The 12,649-nt window shown below is 37.8% G+C and overlaps 1 protein-coding gene across 2 annotated transcripts in view; it reads left to right on the top strand.

The window, feature by feature from the left end:
• CCSER1 (coiled-coil serine rich protein 1) overlaps positions 1-12,649 on the top strand; it is a 911,764-nt gene that overhangs the window by 792,352 nt on the left and 106,763 nt on the right. For both annotated transcript variants that reach the window (XM_075849774.1, XM_075849773.1), the window contains exon 8: positions 2,522-2,605. In XM_075849774.1, the coding sequence (XP_075705889.1) occupies positions 2,522-2,605 (84 nt within the window). The remainder of the gene's footprint in view (positions 1-2,521; positions 2,606-12,649) is intronic.

The following is a 12,649-nucleotide window of genomic DNA, read 5'->3' as shown; positions in this document are numbered from 1 at the left end:
ATGCTGCAGAGATGGTTGTCCTTTCGGAAGGTACTCCGGTTTCCACAGCAGAATTCTAGAGCTCCGTCAGAGTAACCATATGGTTCTTAGCCAGCTCCCTAAACAAGACTCTGAGACTGATTTAGGAAGAGTTCTGGGGGTTTAGTACTTCCATTTAGGAATGATGGAGGCAACTGTGTTTCTTGGGGCTAACAATGCTGCAGCAACTGTTTTTGTACTCTCCCCTAAATCTGTATATTGACACCATCAGGTCTTGGAAATCTACAGGCAATTATTTCTAATTGTTCATCTGTGAGAATTGATATTTACAGTTGTGTGATTTTCCAAATCAGGTCTAATCAATTGAATTGACCACAGATGGACTGCAATTAATTTGTAGAAACATCTCAATGGTGATAAATGGAAACAGAACACAAGTAATGTCAACTTTGAGTGCCATATTAACCCCTTAAGGACACGGCCAATTTTAGCCTTGAGGACAGAGCAATTTTTTTTAAATTTCCCTCTTTGCATCCCGACGCTCATAACGCTTTTATTTTTTGTACGACGTAGTTGTATGAGACTTTGTTTTTTGCGGGACGAGTTGTACTTTATGTATGTACCATTTTTTGGTACAAATACATTATCGTTTAATTTCTATAAATTTTTAATTAGATTAAAATGCAGAAAAAAAGCAGTTGCGCAGCAGTTTTAATATTATTTTTTTTACACCATACACCGATCATCATAAATAATGTTATACATTTGTTGTACAGGTTGTTACGGTCGTGGCGATACCAAATATGTCTATATTATTTCATGTTTTGGGACTTATATTTTAAAAAGTTTATTTATTATAAAAAATGTGTGTTTCTGTGTATTTTATTTACTTTTTATTTATTTATTTACCATTATTTTTTTTTTACATTCATTTAACTTTTTTTTTTAATCCCATAGATCTATGCCAGTACATTAGCCTGTTACTGATCGTACACAGGCAGTTGTTAGGGCATACCTCAGTATGCCCTAACAACAGGAAATATGTTCAGACAGCCCTGGGGTCCTTCACTGGACCCTGGGCTGTCTGGCCATACGAGTTGTGGGCTTTGATCGCGTCACAGTTATCTTCTGTGACGCGATCAATGTGCAGTCCCCCCTCTTTAAACGCCGCGATCAGCTGTCATCGCGGCGTTCAAAGGGTTAACAGCGGAGAGAAGATGTTTCTCTTCTCTCCGCTGTCAGAGCGGGGCCGTGGCTGTGTATTACAGCCGTTGCCCCGCTCTCGATCGCACACACAGAGACGGCACAGACGGCTGTCACACAGGACGAGTATGCTCGTCCTAATGCGCGAAGTGCTCGCTGCTCAGGACGAGCATACTCGTCCTGTGTCGGCAACCAGTTAAGGGTACGTTCACACGGCTTATTTTCAGCCATTTTTTTTGTCCGTAAAAGCCCTGAAAACTTCTGAAAAAACAGAAGCTGAACGCCTCCAAACATCTGCCTATTGATTTTAATGGGAAAAACTGCGTTTCGTTCTGGCGGGGTGTTTCTTAATCGGGGGTTTGGAAAAAACGGCGCGTAAAAAAACGCCTCGTAAACAGAAGCGCATTTGACTTATTGAGCCGTTTTTGGAGCCGTTTTTCATTGGGTCAACAGAAAAACAGCTCCAAAGACGGCTGCAAAAAACGCATAAAAAAATGCTTGATGCTTAAAAAACGGCTGAAAATAAGAGGCAGTTTTCCCTTGAAAACAGCTCCATATTTTACAGACATTTTTCGTTTAGCGTGTGAACATACCCTAAAGGGTCTGCATAATTAGGCGATATTTCAGTTTTTTATTTTTTAAAAAGTTGCGCAAATTTTGAGAAACTTGATTTTGCTTTATCATTATGGAGTTTTGTGTGCAGACAGATTTTGAGAAAAAAAATATATTATCTATTTTAGAATAAGATTGTAACATAACAAAATATAAAAAAAGTCAAAGTGTCTGAATACTTTTTGAATGCACTGTATCTTTGGATAATAGAAAAGAGAAAGGGCCTAGAAAAAAGGAGATTACATACTTTTTGTCAGTCTAAGAAAACATTACAAATTATATCTAGTAATTTCTTGCTGGGTCAAAAATTAAATGTATTACACAAGTTCACATCCCAAGAGAAAATATTAAAAGATGTTAGATGACACATAGGACAGAAATCAATAATAATTGTACTTTTTAATGATATTTTGCACTTTTAAGTTGAATGACCATCTGTCCTCAAAATTAGGTGCAGCAGGAAATCGTATCGAAAAGCTATGGTAAATCAAACACTTGCAAAACCATCTTGTGAAATGGTAGATGTTTATATTTTTCATCATATACACATTAACTTGTTTATACTGCATTTCAGAAGATGTTATCAAAAATATCACACATGACAGAAGAAAATTGAGGTTTATTACTTGGATGCAATTATATCCTATTGTGTGAAACAGCTTTTCCTTGTTAAGAACAAAGAGAAACTGCTAGGCCTATTATAACATCTGATTTCATGTTGTCATAGGATATAATGAAAGATGACTGCTCCATGCTGAAGACGCAGCTTAAAGAACGAGATGAACTTATTCAACAACTGCAAGAAGAGCTGGTGAGTTATACAAGAACCTTTGAAAAATAGTTATTGAAAAGTAATGTTATTTTAGACTCCTTTAAAGTTCTTACAAGGCGTATGGTTTTAAGGCATTGTACACAAAAGCATCCTTATTGCTCTCCATATTAAGTGTTTTGTGTATGTTCTGTTCATAACAACTGGAATGAAAAATAAAAAAATGTGTACTAATTATAGCGAAATTGCTTAGACTGTTGTCACACATCATAACGTAAGCGTTATGGAGATGTATTTATTTGCAAAACTGAAGTGCAGGGCCTGTCGGAGTGGTGCATGACACATGGATTTAAAGAACACCAAAGAGATTATCCTTTTATCATGCACCACCCCCACCTACCCTGCACTAGGCACAGCATATTCAACAAACTGTCAATATGTCAATAGACTCACCAGAAATGGCTCTTCCTACTCGAACGTGTAACATATCTGGCCAGCAAATTCCTTACACCTATTTCAAGTCTTCTTTCACAACACTAGATAAGAAAAATGGCTTGCACTTAATTACTTTTTCGTTCCTTTTTTTAATAATTGGATTGAGGCACCTAAATAGATATGCACACAATGACAAAAAAATTATTTTCAACATTGCGGGAAAGGGATACTTTTCCAGACTTATATACATACAGTGATCAAAATTGTTTGAGGTCTGGTTTTTACTTAAATGTTGTACATTCTTGGATATTTACTATATAACAAAACTAATTTTGAAACAGATTTCATGTTAATTTTGCCAAATCAGTAATGTGAAAAAATATGCATGTCTAAGGGCCATCTTTCATTAATTTAGCGTCTCCCTGAGCCCAACATTTTATTTCTTTGTTCTAAATGAATACATATAATTTCATCCAAAACTCACTGGTTTCCAATTATTTTTTGTTTTATATATACATATATATATATATATATATATATATATATATATATATATATATATATATATATTTATAGTTTTTTCATTAAAATATTAAAAACAAGCTTTTCATAGCCCAACCCTTTGTCTAGAATTACTTCAAAATCAGTTAAGCAAATAATGTTATAGGTTTTTTAGTTATTGTAACTGTACATTTTCTTGCTCCCCACAGAGCAACATATCATGTAGTGAGTAGTTATTTATCTGTGATCTTTCTATATTGAGTTTTGAGTATAGATTAATGCATAAGCACAATCAGTGTTGCGGTGGGGGGGAGGGGGGTGTATTACACATAATAGGGCAAAACTCTGAACATTGCCCACTCTAGACTGAAATTTCTTCCAAATATACTACTACAGAGTAAACACACACCATTCCATTTTTGTTCTAAAATAAAGAATAGCGCAGCAAGGAGAGCTATTCTTGCTGATTTCATGATGGAAATCTCAAAAAAGTTAATAGGGTCCTTTGGTCATTGTTTGGATCAGTTATACAAGAGATAAGGCACCGTAGTGTGAAGCCTAATAGTTTTGACTACTTATATATTACTTCTGTTTGTTGTAACAGTTTAATTTGCCTTCTTCTAACCCACTGATCTCCTGATCTTTGTACCAGTCACCTACATTTCATGGTTACTATCTGACGTTATAACTGTTTTGTCAACTGCTGTAATAAATATCAGTAACATTTCAAACCTTAATGCAAAATGAATAGACTGTTTTTTATTTAGTTAGGGCCTGTTCACATCAGCGTCGGGTTCCGTTTGGGCTTTCCGTTTATCTACTCCGTCAGAGGGACAGATAAATGGAAAGACAAAAGGAAACTATACTTTAGTTTGCATTACTAGTGATTTCAATGGTAATGCTTCCGCTTCAGTTGGTTTCCGTTTTTTTCCGTTCCGTAAAATTTTGTCTATTGTTTCTGTGTTTCTAATGAATGAAAACCCCAAACGGAACCCGACGCTGATGTGAACTGTCCCTTAGTGAAAATAAAAGATACGTTACAACCTTCCTCAGGTTAGACACATTATTGTGTTATTTATTTCATACTTATTTGCAATGGTTGCTGCTATTTTATCGAAAGACATCACACTTTCCTTGTCCTATCTTTCATTGCCATAGAAAGTGTTTTGATGGTTATAAAATAAATATAGAGGACAATTTATTTTGGTTTTCTTGCTCTCTTCTTATTTCTTTGTTGTCTTGAAACATAAAGTAATACTCTTTGGGAAAAATAGATGAGTTTAAGGTTAAATAGGATCATTTAGGCCAAAACAGACAGAGAAAAGATCGTAGGGTCAGAGCACACAAATTTATCAAGATGGAATAATGTCTGACAGGTGTCTACAGATGAAATGGATACATTGTAATGGATTGGTCTGTACAAATGTTTTCTTGTCTCTGTAGAACAAATAGAGATATTTTATTGTTTGCATCTCTCTTGTGTCCAGATTCTTATATCTTTTCATTAAGCAGATGCCAGAAGCAAGAGCTGTGGAAGAATAATCAAAAATGCTGTGCTTGTAGGGTCATCACCAGCAATGCAGAGAGTGTCATGTTGTAATGAGGTCAGGCTCTTAGAAAGCTGACTATGAGAAACAACTGAGATAATATAAAATAAATCATGTGTGCATATATTATGCAGACTTTTAGAAAGAAACAATAAAGGACTGAGTGTAACAAAGTCACTGAATTTATCTAAAGTTTCTGAAACAAAATCAAATATTTTAGCATTATTTTTTTTATTTGAGGTAAAATGAAACAATAACAATTATTTTAATTCATCATTTTAAACAACAGTTGAAGGAAGTTGATACAATGAGATCTATGTGAAAAATGACACACAGGGAGCCCATGTTGCACCAAAAGTCTGTAGGAAGCCTTTGATAGAGTGGTCTGGTCCTGACTCAACTTGGTGCTTATAAAAAACGGTATTACTGGCAATTTTTTCACTTTGATACAAGCAATATATAATTCTCCTACAGCTCATATATCTATTCCGGGGCTTATTACACCAAAGTTTCAAATTATCAAGAGGAACCAGACAGGGATGTCAACTATCTCCTTTATTGTTTCATTTATTTATAGAGCCTATAGCTAGATCTATCATACAAAAGGATAATATACAGGGAATTAAAATTAACAACTACCAAGTTAAAGTGTCAATTTTTGCTGTTGACCTTTTGTTTTTTTACATAATGTAGATAAAGAGCTTCATAGAGTTATGAATATTTTTAATAAATATAGCCCCCTATCAGTCTTTCAAATTAACTATGAAAAAAACGGAGGTATTGTTTCTTGATGAAGCACAAAATATTAGGGAACATCCGGATCTTCAGAAACAGGGATTAAAAATTGCCAAGCAAGAAATAAAATATTTAGGAGTTAGGATGGGACGAACTAAAGAATTTATCTGCAAGAACAATATACAGACATTATTACCCAATGTTGAAATGGAGGGACTTGCCACTCTCTCTGTTTTGAAGAATGTTACTGGTGAAAATGGTACTACTTCTGAAAATATTATATACATTCCAAATGATATCTTCCATAATAAAAAACAAAAAAAGAAAATAATTAGAAGCGGCTTTTCTTCGATTTATTTGTAATAATAATAATAATAATAATCTTTATTTATATAGCGCCAACATATTACGCAGCACTTTACAATTTAGAGGGGACATGAAACAAACAATATCAGACATTACATAGTGACAAAGTTAATTTACAATTCAAACCTGGAGAGTGAGGACCCTGCTCGCAAGAGCTTACAATCTATGAGGACATAAAGGAGACACAAAGTGTAACAGTGTTTGTTCTTATACACATGCGGTGGTGACATAAAGCTGCATGAGCCGGTCACCAGCCAGTATCCGTGTATGACGGACACAAAGATAAGGAGTGTGAGGGAATCTTATTCTGATGACTAATCTAAAAGGAGGGCCATGGAAAGGAGTCAGATTAGGGAATGTTATAGGCCTGTCTAAATAGATGTGTTTTCAGGGCACGTTTAACACTGTGGATATTGGGAATTAATCTGATTGTCTGGGGTAGCGCATTCCAGAGGACGGGTGCAGCACGAGAGAAATCTTGGAGACGGGAGTGGGAGGTTCGGATTGTGGAGGATTTTAATCTAAGGTCGTTGGCAGAACGTAGAGCCCGAGTAGGGTGGTAGACAGAGATGAGGGAGGAGATGTAAGGAGGTGCAGCACTGTGGAGAGCTTTGTGGGTGAGAGTAATTAGTTTGACTTTTATTCGGAAGGGGATGGGCAACCAGTGCAGTGACTGGCACAGATTAGAGGCGTTGGTGTAGCGGTTGGTCATAAAGATGAGCCTGGCTGCTGCATTGAGGATAGATTGGAGAGGGGAGAGTTTAGTGAGGGGAAGACCGACTAGTAATGAGTTACAGTAGTCAAGACGAGAGTGAATCAGAGCAACAATGAGAGTTTTGGCGGTTTCCTCCGTAAGAAAAGAGCGGATTCTGGAGATGTTTTTGAGGTGAAAATGACAGGAGCGTGAAAGTGATTGTATGTGAGGAGTAAAGGAAAGATCTGAGTCAAAAATAACCCCGAGACAGCGGGCATGCTGCTTAGGAGTGATGGTAGTGCCACACACAGAGATGGAGACATCAGGTTTAGGGAGGTTAGTAGATGGTGGGAACAGAAGGAGCTCAGTTTTAGAAAGATTCAGTTTCAGATAGAGAGAGGACATGATGTTAGAGACAGCGGACAGACAATCACTGGTGTTCTGTATTAGAGCAGGGGTGATGTCACGGGAAGAGGTATATAATTGGGTGTCATCAGCGTAGAGATGGTACTGGAAGCCAAATTTGCTGATGGTTTGTCCAATAGGAGCTGTGTAGAGAGAAAAGAGCAGCGGACCTAGGACTGATCCCTGAGGAACCCCGATAGCAAGGGGAAGAGGAGAAGATGTGGAACCAGCAAATGACACACTGAACGAGCGGTCAGAGAGATAGGAGGAAAACCAAGAGAGAGCCGCGTCCTTGAGGCCAATAGAGTGGAGCATGTTAAGTAGGAGTTTGTGGTCTACAGGGTCAAAGGCTGCAGAGAGATCCAAAAGAATAAGGCGAGAGGATTTACCGTCCGATTTAGCCACCAAGAGATCATTTGAGACTTTAGTAAGGGCAGTTTCTGTGGAGTGTAGAGTGCGGAAACCAGATTGTAAGGGGTCAAGAATGGAGTTAGCAGAGAGATAGCAGATAAGGCGAGAGTAGACCAAGCGTTCCAGGAGTTTGGAGATGAAGGGCAGATTAGAGACTGGTCGGTAGTTAGCAGCGCTGGATGGGTCAAGAGTTGTTTTTTTCAGTAATGGGTTTATAATGGCATGTTTAAAAGCAGAGGGAAAGATACCAGAGGAAAGAGAGAGGTTAAATATTTTAGTCAGGTGACTAGTGACAGCTGGGGAGAGGGACTGGAGGAGGTGTGAGGGGAGAGGATCACTAGGGCAGGTAGTAGGACGAGAGGAAGAGAGGAGCCTCGAGACTTCTTCTTCAGTTATTGGGTCAAATGCTGAGAGTGAAGAAGAGGGAGTGCGGGAGGGAAGGGGATCGATGTTACTAGGGGACTGGGAGATAATATCATGCCGGATGTTGTCAATTTTAACTTTAAAATAAGTGGCCATGTCTTCAGCACTGAGATCTGTGATTGGCGTCTGCACTTTAGGACTAAGGAGGGAGTGAAAAGTATCAAAGAGGCGTTTTGGATTATTAGATAGTGTGGAGATGAGAGAAGTGAAATAGACTTGTTTAGCTCGGAGAAGGGCAGAGTTGTAAGTTTTGAGCATAAATTTGTAATGGAGGAAATCTGCATCCAAATGCGATTTTATCCACAGTCGTTCGGCACATCTCAAGCACCGCTGAAGAAAGCGGGATTGAGGCGTGTGCCAGGGTTGTCGTCGTCTTTGTCGGGTGGTTCGGAGTGTAGGGGGGGCTGCTTCGTCCAATGCATTTTTGAGAGTGTTATTATAAAGTTTGGCAGCCAGATTGGGACAGGAGAGGGAAGAGATAGGGTACAATGAGGACTGTAGACTGTCTATGAGTTTCACAGTGTTAATGGCATGTAGATTTCTGTATGTCTGATACGTAGGGATGACCTGAGGAGGCCGAGAATATTTGATAGTAAAGGAGAGAAGATTGTAGTCAGAAAGCGGGAGAGGAGAGTTAGTAAAGTCAGAAACTGAGCAGAGCCGGAAGAAGACCAGGTCAAGTGAATGCCCGTCCTCATGTGTAGGAGAGTTAGTAAGTTGTGACAAACCTAGGGACGAGGTTAAAGATAGAAACTGGGAGGCAGATGAGGAGATTGGGTTATCAATGGGGATGTTGAAGTCACCCATGATGAGAGTGGGTGTTTCAGAGGATAGAAACTGTGGAAGCCAGGCAGCAAAATGATCCAGGAATTGGCGGGGTGAGCCCGGTGGGCGGTAGACAACTGCCACTCGGAGGGAAAAAGGGTGAAAGAGTCTGAGGGTGTGGACTTCAAAAGAGGGAAATGTGAGTGAGGGGACCGGGAGAATGACCTGAAAAGTGCAGTGTGGAGAAAGAAGTATACCTACTCCTCTACCCTGCCTGTTCTCAGGTCTGGGGGCATGAGAGAAGTGGAGACCACCATAAGATAGAGCAGCAGGGGAAGCAGTGTCAGACAGGTGTAGCCATGTTTCTGTAAGAGCCAGAAGGTTGAGAGAGTTAGAAAGGAAGAAGAGGGAAAAGACATAAAATGTCTATAGATATACTTCAAGCTTTCAAGCAGGGAGGGGGTATATCCTTTCCAAACCTGAAAAAATACAATTGGGCATGTATCATCATGAGATATCCTATTGAGTGGATTAGAAAGAGCTCAAATTCGGTTGATAGCGAGATTGAGAAGGCTTTTTTTTACCGTTTCCTATGAGCTCAATTGTTCTGACATACCAGTAGCCCAGAGGAATGCAATTTCATTGAGTGATACATGGAAGGTTCGGGGCAAGTGTACCACTATACTTGGAATTTCACCCCACATTACTATGTTTTCCATAGTAGGAGAACATCCTGCATTAGTGACTATTACACCCAAAAGAGTCATTTTAAAATGGCAACAATGTGGGTTGAAATCTATAACTCAAGTGATTCATCGAGAAAATGGAATGATTTATGGTTTCCGTGAAACGCTAGATGAATTTTGAATCTCAAATAAAGACTATTTATATTATTACCAGTGGAGACTTAATGTGTCAGTTTTGTAGAGACCATCCTAATCTCTGGAATCCATCTGATTTTTATCAAATAATACCAAATGCAGGAGGTAAAACCTCAATATCTCGTATCTATCATATATTATATATCACTAGGATAAATTATAAAGAGTTAAACTCTAATTGTTTTGAAAAATGGGCAAAAAAAACTCTCCCAGATATTAAAATATCACCAGTTGAGATTCAGGAAACAATATATAAGGATTCAAAGAATATCAATATAGCGGTAAAATCTGAGACATTAAGAGAACTTCAACGGAAGATAAGTTTTAAGGTTTATACTTCTTTTAATGTGGGGTTCGAACACAACAAAATCGAGTTGTCAAAATTCAGAGACCAACAAAGTCCAACTAATGCACGTCCAAAATGCTCACTTCTCAAAGCTGGACTATGACATTCTTTGTGGAAGTGTCCACAGATTCAGATCTTTTGGAACCAAGTAGTCTAATTTATTAATACTGTAGTAGACAAGTCCTTAGTTATGAATCTGTGGACTCTCATCTTCAATGCTGACTTAGAGTCAAACGAAATAGAAATAAAGATAATCATTACGCTATTAATATTGACAGCGAAAAATACTATTTTTAATGCTTGGTTAAAACCCCACAAACCAGCCTATAATGAGTTCTTAAATCTCTTAAAGTTTTTTACTACATTAGAATGGCTATATATTTATCAGAGGGAAGGTGTTCAGAGGAAACCATGGGAAAAACTGATGAAGTGTTTATTTGATAAACAAGACATATATCATTTTTACGATTAAAACTACTATATGTTTCTATGGTTTGACCTGTGTAAACTCTACAGATCACTAGAACAGAGCAGTGGTACTGGTAAATATCCTGTTTGCTCTGCTAAGCTTTCTTTGGATGTTGCGTGGTCAGCCATTGACTATAATGCCCCTTTGTCTTAGCAATTGGCAGTGGTCATTGTGGTCGGATTCCTGCCATTCAGGCTTTGACGACTTATCCTAGTGATTTGCCATCAATGTCTGTCCTGAGCTAACCCTTTTAAGAAGTTTGTGCTATTATTAAAAGAAAACTATAGGTAAAAGTAATACACTGCATTATGTATATTGCAGAGCCAAGGAGAGCAAAGCATAACATAAGGATTCATAGAACACCAAACAGAGAATCATTGTGTCAGGCACCACCTCTTCAGGCCCTGCACTAGGCATAAAATGGTTTGTTCGTTTTTCTGGACTGTTGCTTTAAATTTATTTTTGTAAAAATAAAATGGTAGTTTTTAAAAAAATATTAGTAAAACACATTACAGTCAAAGAAGCAAAACTACAGACCTCACTGACTGTTCACTAAATAGTTATTTTTTTTTCTTTCGCAACTTTATTAGTTTTATTTACAGTTCACATAGCCATGGCAAGCTCAGAAAGGGCAGAAATCTGTTCTAAATCCTTAAGACCAGGCATGGAACATTGTGCTAATGTCATCTCTGTAACCAATAGAACAAGGGGGAGTAAATCAATAAAGACAAGATAGTTTTTCTTGACCAAAACGTTTTTGACTACTTGTGATCTTGAAGATAGACTTCAATGATGTTCATTTTAATGTTACCTTGTATGTCCCATCCTGCCTTGATCATATGAAAATACTATATAAGTATTTAAAGGGTTCTCCCAACTGAAATATTTATAAACGTCTGATAGATGCAGGTTCCAGCTCTGGGACCCACACCTATCTCCAGAATGGGGGTCACTCAAACCGTGTCCCGCCTAAAATAGCGGCGTCCACCTCTCTTGGAGAATGTACAAGAGAGGTGGTTTTGCATGTGCAGAGCTCTCTCTATTCATTCCTATAGGATTTACGTAAACAGCCAAGCAAGTGGGCTTGGCTGTTTCCGTAACTCCCGTAGGAATAAATGGAGAGGGTGGTGGCTATGTGCAGCCACCTCTCCAATCTTTTTCCACCTAGATTCAACGGCTGGCAGGTGTCCCCCATTCTATAAATAGGTGCGGGTCCAAGAGCTGGGACTCGCATCTGTCAACATCAAAATGTTTCAGTTGAGAATACTCCTTAAAGTTCTTGTTTTTGTCATTGAAATATAAATAGACACAGTTGCCTCAGAAAGGAATAAATATGTTTTTCTACGAGTGGACACTTAAGACATTCTAACTTATGTCTTATGTTGGTACTACTTACTGGAGCCTATATATATATATATATATATATATATATATATATATATTCTTATTCCTGTATATTCTTTATTATTGAAAAATGGTCTAAATATCATTAAAGGGGTTTTCTGGGACTTTTATATCGATGGCCTGTTTTTTGTAAAGGCCATCAATATTTGATTCGTTGGGGTCTGATGTCGCCAGGAGATGAACCCACACTAATCAAGTACTGATGGTCTCTCATAAGGTTAGGCCATCATTATTAAAGTTCCCCCAAAAAAACCTTTAACTGCATTAACCATTCATTATGCCAAAAACATGGAGCTATGGTCAGCCCATGTTGTTATAAATTTGGGCTTCAAAACTTCCTTTCAACACAATAGACGTATAGGTTGGACTTGATAGACATTTCTTTTTTCTACCTATGTAACTATGTTCTTTTTTAAATTAATTCTTGTGGTTAGTCCTATTCATTTACCTTCATGGTAAACTAGGAATTATCTGACTTCAATTGACATATTCTTGGTACGTTTTCAAGTACTTGTGGTTAGTCTCTTTGGCAAAATGAATTCACTAATTCAAAAGTGGTTCTAATGCTTCACATAATGCAATAGCATATCAATTTTACCATCCGGAAAACATGCTTGGAAATATTTAACAGAAAATGAATTTCTACTCAGCACTTAGAACCTGCTTATCCTTGCAGCTTTTTGTTGACATGCACCATAATGGAT

This window comes from Rhinoderma darwinii, chromosome 1 (assembly GCF_050947455.1).
Source record: "Rhinoderma darwinii isolate aRhiDar2 chromosome 1, aRhiDar2.hap1, whole genome shotgun sequence".
Lineage (NCBI taxonomy): Eukaryota > Metazoa > Chordata > Amphibia > Anura > Rhinodermatidae > Rhinoderma > Rhinoderma darwinii.
Note: the sequence above shows the minus strand (reverse complement) of the source record. Positions and strands in the feature narration are given on the sequence as shown.